The 18,396-nt window shown below is 36.5% G+C and overlaps 1 protein-coding gene across 2 annotated transcripts; it reads right to left on the bottom strand.

The window, feature by feature from the left end:
- Positions 1 to 557: 557 nt before the first annotated feature.
- On the bottom strand, positions 558 to 16,351 carry LOC112554205. Of its 2 annotated transcripts, XM_025221857.1 has the most exons (6): positions 16,284 to 16,299; positions 15,931 to 15,979; positions 13,792 to 13,980; positions 11,273 to 13,547; positions 4,636 to 4,814; positions 558 to 3,362 (listed from the first exon to the last, which is right to left on the bottom strand). In XM_025221857.1, exons 3-6 carry the CDS (start codon positions 13,892 to 13,894, stop codon positions 3,040 to 3,042), a joined length of 2,880 nt encoding a protein of 959 aa, XP_025077642.1. In that variant the 5' UTR covers positions 13,895 to 13,980; positions 15,931 to 15,979; positions 16,284 to 16,299; the 3' UTR covers positions 558 to 3,039. The 2 variants fall into 2 exon arrangements, with proteins under 2 accessions (XP_025077642.1, XP_025077640.1); XM_025221855.1 differs by lacking the exon at positions 15,931 to 15,979 and having other exon boundaries at positions 16,284 to 16,351.
- Between the last annotated feature and the right edge of the window lie 2,045 nt (positions 16,352 to 18,396).

Below are 18,396 nucleotides of genomic sequence, written 5' to 3'. Positions count from 1 at the left end.
CGAATAAAGCTTTGTGCATTTTGTCTTCTAGATGATATTACACAGCAATATGCAGTGTTTCAACAACAGACTTTTATCCAGCAATGCACGAACTCGAAACAAAGGTGTGTTGTCAAGAACACAGAACTTACAGTTTTCACCTCTTGCAGTCGATACATTTTTGGTGTATATGTTACTGGTATAGAAAACGAGTGGACAGTCGCGTTACATGGAGCAGCCACTTAAACAGCTAGTGTTTGAAAATTATTTTAACTGATTGCTTGGTGTTCGCATCCAGCTGGCACCAGATGCCTGCTTTTTGCCGCACCATGCTCAACCACATCAAAGTTGTGAACTGTTGAGTGGATGGCTGATTTACATGTACGTATAGGTGTATTACTGCTTTCATTTGGAATGAGTAAAGGCCTCTCTTGATCATATTTATCTAAATTTCACTATCGGTGAAGTATATACATGTAGCAGTCTTGATTTGGAAAAGAAATATATATGCATGAGAAGAATACATTTAATTGTTGCAACCTTGAGTTTTTCTCAGTAGATCAAGCAGCAGAATGGCAGTTTTTTCAGTTCTTTTATTGTTTTACAAACATATAACATTGTCACGATCCACAACATTGTCGATGTTTAGTAAAAAAAAAAAACTTTCCTCTTAGCAGTAATCATTATGTACTAAAGTACCAACTTACATTAAAAAGCAGAAAAACAGGACATTAGAAAGACCTATGTAGAATGCAATTCTCAGTTGTAAACTTCATTATCGGGTTACAAAAGTGCTGACCATTTTCAAATTTTAAAAAGCAAGCTATTAATTTGGTCAACTAAATAATTTATGCTGTTTTTATGATATTTTGTTTGACATCTGTATTGTCATCATGCTTGTCATGGCTTTACATTTCATTGTGCTACAGAGAGAAATAGCTAGTTCCAACTCTCTTTCTGCATTGGGGGGTATGAAACAACAGAACCAGATTGCAATGTGTGAACAACTTTTAGTGATAATGCATCAGCAGTTCAACAGTGAAAGAATGGTTTGCAAAATTCTTATCTGGAAACGTGAAATTCAAAATAACTTCAAGTGGGCTGTCCTCAAAGAGAAGGCCAAAGAATGTCACCATTGGTTGCCAGATAAATTAATGGAGTAAACACACATTTAAAGGTATGTTCTTTCCTGTTGTGAAATGAAACAATCATTTCCCAGATAGAATTTTTGTTCCAATAACAAATGATTTTCTATGATACCAGAAAATAGGTCAACCCAGTGGCTTAACAAGAAGGAAATCCATTTCATAACACTAAATAGTACAAACTTTTGGTCACTGGTTAGTCTGATTATTGTGTAATACACTATAGCTTTCTAAGACCTGATGCAGCAATGACAGTGGGTTTGTGCAGTAAAAAATAAATATGAAGATAGCCACTGAAAAATGCAAACATCAGCACCAGTCAGCAGGAAAAAATTCCATTTATAACAGTGATAAGACTAGATGGCACAGATAGTGAATGTTTCATACTTCCTTTAATCAAAATTTTTGGGTATATGTTTCTCATTTAGTAACAGACTGAAACACACAATTCACCTTTCTAACATTAAGCCCTTTGCTTCTCTCCATAATATACACATTAAAAATATGTATATACATATATTACACTGAAAGCATCCTAAATTTCTCAGTTCATGCAGCATTTAATAAATGAATGTTTTATAAGTCAACATCTTTACTGTCTATGCTACCATGTTCATCCATACCACTATGAATATGAACCCATACACACAATGCTAACCCCATCACTCCATACCCTCCCCTCCCATATCTGTACAACAGACTTCTGTAGTTAAAATAACAATACTGTATACTAAATATGCCACATCTGTATCATACTGACAGTCATGATTGCAGAATGGCACAGAAATGTTACACCTATAAGTCACTCATATGTTAAACATGCATATATGCAGTATGCGCAACTGTAAACATTTGAGTTACTCATGTACAACAGTTGAACATAGAAATAAAAGTAATTGTTCATGTTAAAACATGAACAATAAATATTCACAACAGTTAATCATTCAATCAACATTTCAGCATTTGTCAAACATAAATATGTACAGCTTTTAAGCATGCACTGCAAATAATAAAAATATTTCTATCAACAGATGAAGATTATGTCTCTATAAATTAAGCATGATCTTTCATCAGTGCAGGAAGCAATAATAAATAGTACACTAGTATAGTGCCTTTATCCAGCATCAGCCAGACTCAATGTGCTTTACATAATTATAGGCCTGCATAATAACATTAATAATTTATAAAAAGTAATGCCAGCTTTTGAGCTTTTAAACCAGCCTGTCAAAAACATTTTAAATTGTTTCCAGACCAATATTTTTGCAAATAATATTATAGAAACAATATTTGGAGAAAGCTCGTAGTACAATTTTTAAATCTAAAAATGCCATTGTAAATTTAACTAGTTGTGTTATCCCACTAATTTATAGTTGAATGCCAAAAAGACTACCTGCCATCAAGTTTGAAATGTTGATGGCCAGCTGAGCACACGTTTTCCAAATTGAAAATGAAAACCTTCAATGGTACATCCCTAAAGTATCTAGAAACAATGTCAACAGCTTTCTTGCACACGAATAACTATCTCCAAGCTTTTATTAATTCCACTCACAAGACAGAGAAGCCAAAATGAAACTAGTACAGAAACAAGTGTACATTTTTTAGTGCCGTTGAAACCAAATTTCATAAGCAAACTGCCACTATATGACAGCCTCAGGGACTGTTTTAGTGTGGAAACATTATGAGAGAAGTTGTGTTTCTCAAAGCAAACATAAAAAAGAATTAAGCATGTTGGGAAGATCACACTCATCAACGCCTCCAAGTTCCACAGTTTTTTCAAAAGCATTTCACAAGCTAAACAGAGGACCTATTCTTAATACCATGCCATGCTGCCCTAAGGTCACCACTACTGAACCACTCTCCCATCTCCCACCTCACCAAAAAAAAATTAAATTTTAAAAAGAATTGCTGTTATTCATCATGTCCTCTTACTTTTTAATGTGGTTTCCTCTTCAGTTTCACTGTTATTACTATCTACAAGTTCTCTACTTTCTGTTCTGGATTCACCTGGTCTCTTGACTTCAGTCTCATGCTGGGCATCATATTCTCTCCTCCACTGTGACTTTTCTACAGACGAATTAAAAGGTTTTGTGACTGCCACAGGTTTTACTGCCATAGCTGGTATTCCTTCGTGTGGTGAAGGAGGTGGATATCTAATACTTCCATTTCCCACACTAGAATGTGCTCTGGGAAGGTCTGCAAGGCCATACTGAAGGTTTTTTCTTGATCCTTCTCCTTGCACTGAAAATTTTCGAACAAGGAATTATTATAACTGTTACAATGTAAGCAGCAGCAAAAACTATTAGCATATTTCCCTCTACCCACATTAATAGGCCATACTGAGACAGTCTCATCAAACATAGCCAATAAAGGACAGGACTACAAGTCTTTCTCGATCATTGCTTTGACCTATAAACACTGTCAAAAACAGAAACTTTTAAGGTGTAAATCAGACACTTATTTTGTTTTCATCTGTGATATTAAAATTTTTAATTATACTGGTTTATCATACCATTTCTGGTCATAATAAAGCTTGCACCTTTTGCAGAAAACTGTGTTTTCAAGTTATGCACAGACAAGGATAACTTCAAATGTACTGCTGTCATTGTCCCAAGCAGACAGCTGGTAGTGCTAGCTAATGCTCAACTGCACAAAACTGCTACAAAAAAGTGAAGTACCATCATATAGTGAAACCTTGGTTTTTGTTGAATTCAGTTATTGTCAATTCTTTTCCTAGAATTGCCTAGGATTTTGTCAGCATGCCCCCCATGACCTCGCTGCTAATTTTGCGAAAACAAAAGGCGACCCACATATTCTGCTTGGGGTGGCTTCAGTTTCTCCTTGTGTGAGCATCACCCCATGCATCTAGCCCAACAATTCCATTGCTTTCCAGTGTTTTAGAGCCTTTTTTTATTATTGTGTAGCACTCTAGTAGTGCACTAAATTATTTCTTTATTTTTGTAGAGGGTAGTTGGTTAAACAACTCCTGGGGCTGTCATCTCCGTAACTGGTGTCTGCTGAACCTATTGATTGAGGGAGACGACTGGTGCATCACACATCTAGCAGACGACCGATCTGCATTGTGGTACGATGGTTATAATAAACACCATTGATTTTATATTAATTCCTTATTGTTTTTAGTATCAAACACTGTATTCTCTATAAAAAAAATTTTTTTGGTATGTATTTTGGAGTATCTAGAATGAATTCATTGGATTTACATTGATTCATATGGAAATAATTGCCTTGGTTTTCATCGGTTTTTGGATTTCACCAATTGTTTTCGGACAAATTATCATCGAAAACCAAGGTTTCACTGTATGTCCAGCGGTATGATAACACAGATGATTGGGACTGCCACAGGAAAGCAAAGTACCATTATATATGAAGCAGTATGATAACACAGAAGGGGAAGAAGATTTGAAAGATTAAGAAGCACATTAGGCCAACATGTTCTGGCTTGCACATGCTGGCTGACTTCTGCTATTATAGACCCTGCTGTACAATGGCTTACATTCTGGACTGGTCATAGATGACACCGGCTGACTTTGAATCCTATCAGCTGTAACATGTCCTGTCAGTCCACTGATGGGCACATTTGATGGCAAGCTCAAAGAGTCAGGGCCTCGTGAAACCAGCTCTTCAGGATCAAACTCCCCTGGTGTAGTATCCTGAAAGCCATCTTCCCTATCCCTACGCATAACAAAGAAGTAATACATTATTAAGATTTTTGTGGTTATTCATTATCTCCAGGGTTTCCTATCCATAAAACAAATTTTCATATCCCAGTTAAAACTAATGGGGTTTTCAGACCCACAGTTAAAATTGTCAAGGGTTTTTAGACCAGTTCCTAAGCCTTCCAGTTAAACATGATATTGAGGCTTTTGTTGACCATGTACAAAAAAAGTACCAGTGTACATGTTCTAATGCAGCGGTTCTCAACCTTTTACTAGTGACGCCCCCCTGACGAACAAAGGTACGTCCGCACGCCCCCCTTAGCCAGCAATGTAAGCTAATTTCACTAATACCGGTATAAGAAACTTTAAAAAAATTACCACCTTCGCGCCTTACCACCACTTTCACCGACAGTTCATAAAATGTATTGGGAAAATGTCAGCTTTCAAGGGTAACTGATTTATTTATTACAAATCCACTTACATGTCAAACATCTAAACTCTGTTATATCTTCAGACTCCTGATGCCAATCATTAAGATTTTCTGATGAACTTGGCAAATACTTTTTACATAATCTGGAGTACTTTAATTTAATTTACATGTATTTTTATTACGACCCTGAGGTTGTCACCACACTGCATTTATACTTTGCAATTTTATTTTATAAATAATGATGAATATTTATGTATGGCTTTTCCAAATGATATGATCAATGTGATGTGCATAAAGAAAAAAATTAATAATACAATTCTAATCCAATATAAACCTTTCATTTGCATGCACAAACACATACATTACAAACACACAGTCCAGACATGGATGGGTAAAATCACTGATTTTGAAAAAGGTAAGCCTTCAGTTTGGATATAAAGGTGGTGAAAGAGTGGCCTAAGCTAACAAGTAATTTATTCCATGCTGATGTCTGAATGTGGTAATGACCTCTGTCCGTGCATTCTTTGTGAATGGGCCCCAATGAAGCCTAGGGCCAAAGTTATGAAAAATTCAAAGACATGAGCATTTTCTTTCAGAAGTTATAAAGTGGTGTTCTGACCCCACATTTGTTTCATTCTTGCAGCTATAGTAGTAAAGTAGTGGCAAAGGTTTCCTAGGGTAAAGAAACATGAATATCTGCAGGGTCTAAACACTGCCTTATAATGTTGGAAATAAGATGCTTCTCCTCAACTTCCCCATTTTGCCCTGGGGAAACAACTTAGCTGCAGTTGGTTCTGGACATTCAAGTTTTTATGCCTGAGAAAGTCACCAATCATCAACTTCAGCAGCTGGAGACAACTGATAAAACTGTGTATCATCAGCAAAACTTACATGTGAAATGCTATGGTGATTAATAATGTCAGATGTAGCACACACAAAAATAATTATTGGTCCCAAGACTGACCCAAGCCGGACCTCAAACAAGAAGGCAGAAGAATATGAGTTTGCATTCACAGTCCAGGTCAAGTTAGGACCAAAGAGCAAAACTAGGAGAAAGCAGCATCATGAATGCCAAAACAGTGCTATCTAATGACAAGTCTAATGATGCAAGAAAGGACACTGTATCATCATCAAAACCCAAAAGCAGATCACAGGGTTCCCAGGGATCAGGGATGGTGCCAAAAAAGGACCTTAAAAGGACCTTAAAAGGACCTTTCATGCATTCGAAAGGACCTAAGTGACAGTCATCAATGCTTAAGTTTTTCTCTTGTGTGGTCGGAAGATGTTATTTATGAATCTGTGGTCTTCTCTATGTTCCTCAAATACATGTATTTCTAGTAATAAATAATCAAAGAGTTAATTTTGATGCCTGTCTGCCATATTTAGATTAGATAACTTAAAAAGTGTCCTTAGCGCGCTGATAACATACACCGTTAATGTTCCAAGTTTTCTAGAAATCTAAGTAATAATAATTGCAAAACCTGAAGCCATTCTTTGTGTAATACAAAAGTCAGTTCACGTGTCTCTCTCTCGCACACACACTCTAATGGAAGAGAGAGATAGAAATAGAGCTATGCACAGTAGTACTAGAAGATCAAAGTTCAGAAAGAGTAAGTTTCTAAAGAACTTTTGAAAAAAAGAGCGTTTTTGCGAATACGGAAGGGCAACTAGTGTTGTACAGATGTGTAGACCAAACATTTTTCTTGTGACTACAAGGAATGCCAAGGATTGGAGGATCAGATGAGGAATGAAAAGAGTGTGATCCTAATGCTAAACCAAAGATGGAATGAGTCGAAACTGTCAAGCATTACAGCCCATTTTTTTTAACCTTGAGATATTATTTAAGTATTCTTATTACACATACATGTAACACATGCAAACATATACATAAACAGCATGATATACTAATACACATAAGATTAAGATTACAAAATGACAAAGCAATCCATCTACTATAAGCAAAGTTTCATTGATGAAATCAATTCTTTGTCACCCCTACAGCTTTACCAATACTAAACAATACAATTTCTTTACACAACCTAATTTCCTCTAAATAGTTCTGGTTTTTTAACATGTTCCATAGCATACATGTACAGAATTGTGCAGGCTTATTTAAACTGAAATAAACATTAATTCTGAATGTCACAATTCAACACCTTTAATTTCTTCCTGTAATCTATCAATGTCTGACTGAATCTTTGTTATCTCCTTCTTCTTGTCTTTGGCTAACAAACGCATGTTGTTAGATCTTTCAATAAGTGAAAAACTTTTTTGCTCTTCAGCCTGGAAACTATGTCTGTCAGCCAGTTCCAGCAGGTGTCGTTCTTCGGCACTGGTGGTCTTTAGCCTTTTTGTGAGTATTACCAGCTCATCTCCTAATCTCTTTCTGTGGACCTGCTTTTCTTCTGTTTCCTTCTGCTGCTTCTGCTCAGAGAGTAACGTTCATACCTGCCATAGGCACTAGAAGCGGATATCATCAGTGGTTTGGAGATCTCAACATTTTCCACCCCTCCACACTGTGAATATGATCAAGAATTACTCTGCGTGCTTTTAGTGCAGTCTGACTAAGATTGTCAGCTACTGTTTCTTTGTTGAATGAAAATCCTCTTTCCACTGTAGCTTGACCATGAGAGAGTAGGAGTAACTGTCTGACAACAGACCACAACACTGAAACTCTGCTTTTCCAGCAAGGGCATCATAAACCAACTATCCAGTCTTTGTGTCATAGGGTCAAAAGCCTTACTACCACACTCACCTGCAGAACTGTCAAGAAAATTACGGAACTCTGACAATACCTTGTCACAAGTCACATCATCAAACCTTTTCACACCTTGGCAATACAACAAAACCTTTTTTCATTTTTTGTATTGATTTGTCTTTTTCCCCCATGGTCTTGGGTTTAAGAAAGTTATGTTTCTCACTAGGGTGTACTTCAGTGGAGATTTATCTGCAATTTTAGAACAACTGCCTTTCAAAAAATCTCTGCATTCAGCTCTGAAGGCCATGAGAGTTCCATCGTTTACTGATGACTGTTTCTTAGCTACAGCCAGTAGTCTATCAACCCTGAAGCCAAGTTCGATCATGCTCAGATTGACATGGTTAGAACTGTTGCATATATCAACCTGCACAAGTTGGAGGGCAGTTTCACATTTATTAAGTACATTTGACTTGATAAATTTGTGCATCAGATTTTTCATAATGTCATGTAAGTCTAAACAAAGGAAAGGAAGAAGAGGCTGATCAGCTTGGTATTTTCTCAAAAAAGGTTCAAGTATACTGGCAATTAAACTAAAGAAAGCCAGACGACATGAAAGCAAAGGGGTAGATAAGACTCCAGCTTTTACAATATCAAAAGATTTGTTCTTTGGCAATGTTATTTTTTTCTCCATTGCAGCTTTGACAAAATTTTCCAAGTATGGAAGCATAACAATTGCTTTTTCAGCAACAGAATTGTTTTCAGCCATCGGTGAGCACAGAACTTGGCTGGAAAAGATGTGGAACCAGTTACTTTTATATAATCTTCTCTTCTGGCTGGGCTGTCTCTGAACAAGATATAAGCAGATGTAAGAAATGACTCAAGCTCCCATTGAGAAGCCTCGCACCCACGCCTAAATGCATTGTGCATAACATGGAGTCCACAGCTGCCCACATTTAACAAACCAACATTGTGATTGGTAATCATGTCGTTATTAATTTTCTCAAGAAGGTTTAGGTTTACAGAAGGTCCATCCATAGAAATTTGAAGTAAATTAGCTTGCTTGAAGTTTGATTCGCTAATTACCTTACTGAACTTTTGTTGAAGTCTATGGCTGCGGAATGACCCAAAAATTCCGAGTCAGGTAATGAGTCCTTACAGCATTGTCACTCCAGTAACGAACATGGAAATCCAGCTGTTTAGTTTGAGTCTTATGGTTAGAAGATTCATCAAACAAAGAACATACTCAGGTGACGAATTTACACAGTCCAGAAGCAATTTCGAAAGTGAGGAGCAAGCCCAAATGAAGTTAGATAACTGGCTTTTGTTTGACCGCACTTAAATTCTGCAGCTACTTGGCTGTCTGGACATAAGTCGAAACAGTTCAGCAGACTTTTCAGCAGATCTGAAACTGTAGTGTGATTCCACAATCTTGAGAGTCCACAGGATCTCTGCCTTCAATCGTTCATTGCTCATCACGAAACCTATTCAAAGAAAACATTTAAGTTACCATTATGTCTGTAAACATTATGTTCTGTCTGAATAAAAGACAGGTTTCAAAAGCAATAATTAATGACATGATAATATAAATAATACTAAACTAAGTTAAAGTATAAAGATGGCAGCATAGTTGAAAATGAAGTTATTTTCAGCTAACTGATTTAGCTTTAATGTTAATTGTTTGATTTTAAAAATCCAAAAAATAATGTATTTGCTGGTAAAATAGGATAATAAGCATACATTATTAATTATACTTTCTTTTTAATCTTTCCTGATCAGATGCCAAAAATTCAGATCAATTTTCTGCAGCAAAGCTGTAGTAAGATTCGTGATTGTATAAAACTCTATTTGTAGTTCGATCATGAGAAAATGAAAATCTCAACTTTTTAATTTAAATAATTCTTTGCTATTACTGATCTTTAAGCTATTGGCTTCACTGTAAATTAGACGATAGGCTTAATAAAGAGTGGAAAAAACCGCAAAATGTATGCACGCTTTAATTTAATGTGTTTTTCTAAGTACCCACATCGTTACTAAAATGAATCGCTAAAGATAAATAATTGTCAACTTACTGGACACACTTGCAGAGCTGGTCGGTGCCGTCTGATTTTGAGCGGGCTGTGGATGTTCTCGATGACGAAAGTAATCAGTTACACAAAAGCGCGCATCTTTCAGAAATACTTTTATTTGCCTTTGTGTCTTTCGGTAACCATGTGCGTTTCAGAACACTTTCGCCCATTGATGAAAGATTCAGAGATATTTTGCAGGCAGCACATCGTGCCAAATGTTTATTGCTCAAGTCTTTTATTAACCAATCTTTATACTTGTCTTCCTTTAGCCACTTCTCCTGAAAGAGCACTTCCCGGCATCTTTTCAAATTGTTAAGCAGACAAGAAATGTGTCGACACGACGAGAGTGAACTCGCGAAAGCCGAACGGACGTTCCCGCCGCGAGCGAGACTGGTAGTCATGTGATTAAAATAGCAATGCAGCGAAAAATCGTCGGTATTTTGCGCCAAAGTCTACTCCGGAAATAAATTTGTTGTAATATTTTATCGATAAAAGGACTTAAAAGGGTCACAGAGAAAATGTAAGGACCTGTGTGAGAATTTGAAAGGACCGCATGGCAAATAAAAGGACTTAAAAGGCCTTTTGGCGAAAATTCAATATAAAAGGACTTAAAAGGACCTTGCAAGGACCTGGGAACCCTGAGATCACTGATAATTATCTTCAGAAGAGCACATTCTCAGTACTTTGACCCTTTCTGTAAGCAGATTGGAATGGATTATGAAGAAAATTTTGTTCCACGTGTACAAGAAAATGAGAAAAAACAATCTTGTCCAAAATCTTGAACAGAAAAGACGTCTAAAATTGGACTGCAACTGCTCAAACAGTTCTGATCCTGAGATGACTCCTTTATAAGTGAGTAAACAACAGAAGACTTGAACTCACCAGTTCAACAGGAACATCAAGACAATCTACAAGCAACACGACATCAATACAATCTACAAACCCTGACTCCTTTATAAGTGAGTAAACAACAGAAGACTTGAACTCACCAGTTCAACAGGAACATCAAGACAATCTACAAGCAACACGACATCAATACAATCTACATGCAGAAAAGAAGGAAGGAGCAGGATCCAGCACACATGATCTGGAACTACTATCTACATACGCTTCTTTAATTCCTCATCAAGGATTTTTATATTTGGGAATTTCGTGATCAAATTCTTTACATTTAAAAATTTGCAAAAAAAGGATCAAAATTTACACTGAAAAATGCTCCAATAGTTTCTATACTCATTTACTGCCAAGCCATGTTTATTAAAAATGTTTATATTGCTCACCTGACTGGTGACTGATAATCTGCCTTATGTCTCCCACGTCTGTTGTCTTTTTGGGTAATCTGAACTGTTTCTCCCACCATTACATTTTCCACCTTCTTGATATTGATAGTTGGAGGCACATAGGGGTTAACATAGTGGTGGTGGTGAATCTCCTTTACCTGCTGACCCAAGTGAAGATAAGGGTTATAATGCCCTGGCACTGAGGCACTGGTTGGGAATCTTTCAGGTGGGATGTACTGAAGACCTGATACATACTGAGATGCTGCCATCAAAGGGGAATGATGACTGCCAACATGTGGGCCATGTTGGTGTTCTGTGAATGGGTTTGTGGGACCAGCCATGATATTCCCTGGAGCCTGTGATGGTAAGTGACTTTGTCTAGGTAGCACAGATGCAGTATTAGCACTGTTTATCTGTGTGCCACTGACTTGCTGAAGCATTTGTACCTCTCCTAGGTTGCCAGTACTGACTCGAGAGGCTGGAGGAATATCCTCTTCAATGTCAGGACTTGCCGACAATCTCTCTGAACCAGCTGGCAGTAATAACCCTCTTTGCTGCTGTGCAGAAGTATCTTCAGTTAAATGCAAGATGGATTCTTGGCTGTTTCCTCCACGCCTCTGTGAAACAGCCATGCTACCTGGACTTGCCATAGTTTTATTATGATCAGTAGCTGGAAGATCAAAATATTTGTAATGCTTATCCATCTCATTGCCTCTAAGGACAGATTCACTACCCGTACCCAGTGTTGTTACTTTTGGGTTATTATAATGCGTCTGTGAATAAATTCTTGACATTGACCCTGACCCAGATGACAATGGGCTCGAATGGTCTGACGATACAGATAGAGGACACAGTTCAGTACCTGAAGATTTTGATATTTGGGCTTGTGGTGCTGTCAAAGAGGGAAATGTATTTGAATCATCCATGCTCTTTGAAAGTTCAGAGTCAGATGATAAATTACTTACAGTGAAATGTGGGATGTAACTGCTGGTTCCTTCAAGACTCTGTGTCATTTCTCGAGGTAGATATGTGCCTGAAGGGGTTTGTACAGCTGACTTGTGTGGCATACTCAGGCTTGAATGAAACACAGGTGGAACATCTGCACCCATATAGCTATCAAGATTAGCTGGTGCTGTAAAACACTTGGAAAGATATTGCAGATATCCTGTTTCATATGTATGCCTGCTGTATTCTTGACACAATTGCTCCATTTGTGACTGATCTAGAAGCTGTATGCGTTTCACATGCTGAAATTCTTTCTTCTCCTTTGCTTTCTCATACATTGACTGTGTAAGCATCTCTTCTTCTGCTGCATGCCGTGTCTCCTGTTCTCTTCTGTCCTGTTCTCGTATTTCTTCAGCTTTTTTCTTCAAGATCCACATTTTTCGTTTATGCTTCAGCTCAACCTCTTTACTTTTTCGCACATACAGCTTGTCATCCAGCAACTTTCGCAGGGAATCTGCATAAAATTTGTCTTCACTCCAGTACTGGATGCCTTTCAGAGAACGAATGCTTGCTGGTATTTTGTAGGTTGCTTGTCTTCTGGGTTCAGTAAATATTGGAACCACTGACCATTTTTTCTCTGAATTATAAATAGCATCCATAAGACAAGTCTGGCTGGAAAATTCTGTCCAACCATCTGAGCAGAATTTTTTGGTGACATAAAGGAAAACATATGTGCACAAAGATAAGCTCTCGTCTAACTGACCAATTGGAGTACCGATATCTGGCCTAACATCTGTATAAAGAACAACCTTGGCCTTTTCTCCCTGGCTGAGCTGAACATCACTGTTAACTCGTGACAAAAACTGTAATACCTCTTGTACATCTTCATCTTGATGAATGATCATAGCATCATATATATCTGATCTAATATCCTTCGGAAACTGTTTTTTGTAGTTCTCAATGTCTTCATCTGAGATATCGTCAACTTTCAAAGACGGAGTCTTTTTCAGGGAAGGCAAGTCAGTAAGTGAGCTTGACATTGATGGTGAAATGGAAGATCCTGAGGATGGTATGATTCCAGTTACAGCCTTTACAGCTTTTGGATCAACTTGCTTCAAAAGATCTTGCTGCAGTGACAATGCATCACTGCCTGAGTTTGGGTTAACTGGAGAAATACTTCTACTTTCTTGTGTCAGCATATTCTGGGATGGAAGACTCGATGATATAGCAGTCCTCGAAGTCCGCATTTGTGGTGGTACAGCAAAAGATGGTGTTGATGATAAGGATGACCTTGTCTGCTGCAGGTCAATTCCTGTTCCTCTTTGGGGAACTGCAATGTTCCAACCACAAGTTAAGTTCTTTAATATCTCTCTCACACACGTACCTACATATTCATGTATACATCTACACTCTGTTTTTATGTTTTAACTTTCCTTTCATTCATATCTACAAACCTAGGTTTCACAGTTACAAAAACATCAAGACAGCCTACAATACCCAGTTAGAATCAGAGAATCATGCAAGAATAAATTCTGTCTGAGCACATAGTATAAGAAAAGAGAATGGCTTCTCACCATTTTGATGCAAAGGTGTTGAATTAAAAGGAACTGCATCTTCTTGTAATCCTTGTGATGCAAGAGATGCTGCCATCTGGTCAGTCTGCTGATGTCCTGCCATTCAGATTTTTTTTCTCCTCATACCTCTATCAAATGTTTCTCTATGTTTGATATTCAAAATGAATAAACCATAGCAGAATCTGAACACTGAAATCAAAACAAATTACAATGAACACATAAACACACACATATATACATGTGAACACATTATTGACCTACTGGCTACCTGTATTTTTCCAGGGTTGTTTTATGCTGTTAATTCTTCCACATTTTCCATCTTTTGATCTATCACTTTGACTGAGTCAGACTTGCTCCCTCCCCTCTTTCCCTGCCACCTCTGTGTATGTGAGAGATAACAAACAAATGAGCAAAATTTATTGCTCAGGCCATGCCGCCTCACCATCACAGAATACGAGCACAGCTCAAACAATTTTGAGAATAAAATATTACAATTCATAACATACATGTTAATAATACAAGTTAGCATAAACAATTGAATTAAAAGAGAGTAACAATAACAATATGGAAATATCTTTCTTCGTTAAGCTACTGACAGATTTATGTCGTTTAAAACAGTGGCAAAGGTATCTGACAAGTAATATATGGTGTGCCATTGATCAAGGCTGAGAAGGTAAAGACACAATTATAAGCTGAATATTTTGAAGTCTTTGAGCTGAGTGCCACATGCTGAAAAAGATCAGTGAAAAAAGATGAGATCTGAACCCAGGACAGCCAGTCTTGGACTGGTGACAGGTGCTCATGGTTGTGCCAATGAACAGCCTGAATGTGATCAAAGATCAGACACACATTCTGCTTATTTAAAAGATCATATGATAAAATATTATTATTCATCATTAAGCACAACCAGAAATATCCACCTCTTAATTAAAATCAAAGAACTTCTTTGCAAACAAGTTAAACAATTGTATAAAGTATTTGTGTATCTCTACAGCTTTTGCAAGTGTTTTAATAAATATCGTTCCTTTTCTGCGTTTAAAAGAACTTATACGTATATCAGCTTTCTTCTCATATTTTTCAAGGCAATACCTTCTCTAAATCAACACTGTTTCCATGTTGGTAAACAGCTGGATTTTCATAGATGTGGCTACAGAAGATCCAAAAATCATTGCTCTTTAGCATTATTTCATCAAGCCTAATTTTTGTTTAGTTAGTTTATTCCTTGTTGCTCATCTGAGGAGCATAGGCCCACAATATTTTTTTTTTATTGTGTTTTAATTCCCTCAAAAGTGTTATAGTCATACCTAAGGAAAAAAAGTTCATAAAAGCATTTATTTTAAAATGCTTTATTCATTTTACAGGGATGACACTTGTTTGTGAAGCTGTCCTATATTGCTAATGCCACACTTAACATCAACAAGCAATTGTAAATCAAAAAATTATAACTTTGAGTAACAATGATGCACTAGTTGGATTCTATTATCCAACATCTATTACTAAATTCTCCTTATCTTCAGACACTGTTAAATTCTCCAAATCATTTTCATGCAATAAAATTGTTCTTACTGAATTGTTCCTAAGACGCACCTTTTCAAAACAGCAACTTCACTGTGACCCTTCCCTGACCATGAGCGTGCATAATGTGTGTCTGTTATTTGCTTTGTGTATGAGTGGGTGTGTTGTAAAAGTGAGCATGTCTGTTATATGCAAATAGAGGTGCAAGGTTGTTGATGATTCAGTCTGTCTATTATTTTTGTAAAGCACTCTCTGAAAAAAATCATTGAAAGAGTGCTATATAAATCCTCATTATTATTTTTGCTACTACTACTTAAGGCTTAACAGACATTTGTGAAAAATTGAGATAATTCTTCTCTACATGCTACTAGCAATTAAGGCAGAACTTTCTTATAGAGTAATGGTAGGATGCCATAGGTTGATCCTATTGAACAGAGAGGAGAAAAGTTAATAGCTATTACAATGCTCCTAAGAAATAAATTTGTTTCTTAACTTTTTTTTAATAATTTTTTTAAAGCTGGTTCTCGAAATTGAATGAAAATAAATGTGTGCTAACTTAAATGTGAAAAATCTAACGACTAAAATAGCTTTCTTCACCTATTTTCTTTACTTCTTTGTACTCACGTTATGTTATAAACAACGAGTTTGAAGCAAACTGTAACATTTCTTGAATCTGTGCAAAATTAACAAAAACTTAAGTAAACTGAAAGTAATATTAACACTGGATTAGTTTATTTAGAATGTTATTTAAATGCAACTACAGTACAGTGTAATTATGAAATAAAGTCACTGTCTGTATGGAAATTATCATGTTCTCCTTAGCAAACACGCATAACGCAAAAATAACCTTAGCTGCTGAAAAACACCACACACTTCGATAAAGAGCCTGAGCCACATAAGGTTCGTACACAGGAAGTTCTATCCACACTTTCTTTAACAATACGTTAGTTCAGTTAAAAGGCACTTTATCTTCTTACCTATGAACCTAATTCTCTTTCCGAAACATGCCACCATAGAAAACTCTTTCCTGTTATAGTGAGCGTTTTACCACGCTAATATTTTCCGAGTCACACAAGCGTTCTTCGATCTGAGGATGGAATTCCCAGTGTATATGTAATTATCTCCCATTGTGATACTGAAGTTTTGTTTTCGATCAACGTTTCATTGAAAAACATCAATAAACTATTTCACTTAATATTATCATTAATAATCCATTTAAGAATTGTCTTATATTTGCTCATAAATCATATGGAATATTAAATCGAAGTATAACCAGAGAGGTAGATATCTCTCTATTAAACTTTCTAGCTCTAGTGGAGAATAGTCTCGGCTATCACGGACCGTAACATGGGCGCTTTCCTAGAGGCATTGTGTCTAACGTTTCTACAAGATTTTGAAGCTATAAAAGCCAACCCAACAAAAAAAAAAAAAAAAAAAAAAAAAACACCCAACTCACAACACAAAAAGAAAAACACAACCAAAAAAAAAAAAAGAGACACCACCCAAAAAAAAACAACCAAACACCAAATAAAAAAAAAAAAAAAAACCAAAAAAAAAAAAGACGACAGACTTGGGTTAGTAATATCGGCTAAAAAGTTTCATCTTTTGAAATATTAAGATCTCTTTTTGATCGCATTTTATTCTCGGGACTGCATGGTTTGTGTGGTTTTTCACGTGTATATGTTTGATATGTACCTAAGTGGATGGGACATTGATCAAAACCCCATGTATATTTTTCTTGGTCGAAAAAAAAAATATCCGTTTCATCTGGATCGGACACTTAATATTTGCTGGCACTTATTTTGTTGTTGTTGATGGTGGTGATTTTACTACAAACCTCATCTGTAAGACTGGAGGAGCCAAATTCAGAAGCAAAGCAGAAAGTAGCTAAGGAGAAGAAGGAAGCAAAATTTGATAAATAGCTGGAAAGTATATTCAATAGATAAGATTAGTCCTCAAGGTACAGTGAATAATTAGAGCATTAGACAATTAGTAAGAGTGTAATTGCTCTAAAGCTATGTAATGTAAAAAAATAGACAATAACATTCAGATGTTCACATTCAGGCCAGAACTGCACTTCATAACTTGTTTGTTTATTGTTGTTGGTAAAAGTTTATTCTGTGACTTTTTTTCTCCTTATATTTTTCCAGAATCAACCAGATGCAAAAATGGGCCTCTATTCTTAAAAAAAAGTAACCAAAGATGTGTATGAATTTTGCCGCATTACGATAGCACTTACAGCTCCGTGTACGTCAACGACAACCTGTTATAGATAATTTTGATGATAGCAGGTGTGGCAGCAGCTTGGAGTTGCAGAATGATTCAACAGCAAAGGGTCTCTTAGAAACTTTGGCTATATCAAATCTGGAAAAAGCTTATTGTCCTTCAGCTGTCAGAAGCAAGTGGCAAACCAAAATTGACACCACATCACAAAGGAATATCACCAGCAGAACCTTCTACGAAGCTGAGTGAAAAACGAGATAAATGATGTAGACACTGATGATACTGAGATGAAATTGTGCAAATAAAGAAAAGACCTGAATGAGGAAAAATCCCGACACTCAGCTTACAGATGGTGACTCTGATGATGAAGATTATTCAAGGACGGGGTAGTGATCTCCAAGAAATAGGGAGACTTGAATGTCTGATGATGAAAATGATATCGACTTTGCTTTGATGTGGCCGAGAAGAAAGATAAAAGGTATAGTTATGTAAGTTTGTTTCGTGCTCTGAAAAAGTTTGGGGCCATAGCTTGTGCTGTTGTCACTGCAACTTAAGTGTAGTAACATATTCATCATTTCTGACTGTATCTACACATACAACTGATTTGTGTGTAGATTTAGGCTATAATCAAAAATCTGTTTTTCATAAAAGCATTGATCAACACATCCATGTGAACTTAGTTTAATAATATATATATATATTATAAAATGTCTTCATATCAAACAGTCCAACAAAAAGAGCTGAAAGGACGCCTGTGGATGATATAAATTTTTTAAACTGGCTGAGATGGAGGAATTCCTTCAGCAAGAAAGATGTAAAAAGAAATAAGGCAGCAGGCAAAAGGATGGCAAACAGGGGGAGAAACCT

Source organism: Pomacea canaliculata, linkage group LG13 (assembly GCF_003073045.1).
Source record: "Pomacea canaliculata isolate SZHN2017 linkage group LG13, ASM307304v1, whole genome shotgun sequence".
NCBI classification, from domain to species: Eukaryota; Metazoa; Mollusca; class Gastropoda; order Architaenioglossa; family Ampullariidae; genus Pomacea; species Pomacea canaliculata.
Note: the sequence above shows the minus strand (reverse complement) of the source record. Positions and strands in the feature narration are given on the sequence as shown.

Excerpts from the sequence above, each read along its gene's own strand:
- LOC112554205 (XM_025221855.1), bottom strand. The coding sequence starts at position 13,894 with ATGGCAGGACATCAGCAGACTGACCAGATGGCAGCATCTCTTGCATCA. Across the intron at positions 13,548-13,791 it reads AACACCTTTGCATCAAAATG|TTCCCCAAAGAGGAACAGGA; the intron begins GTGAGAAGCCAT and ends GGAACATTGCAG. Across the intron at positions 3,363-4,635 it reads ATCTATGACCAGTCCAGAAT|TGCAAGGAGAAGGATCAAGA; the intron begins GTAAGCCATTGT and ends GAAAATTTTCAG.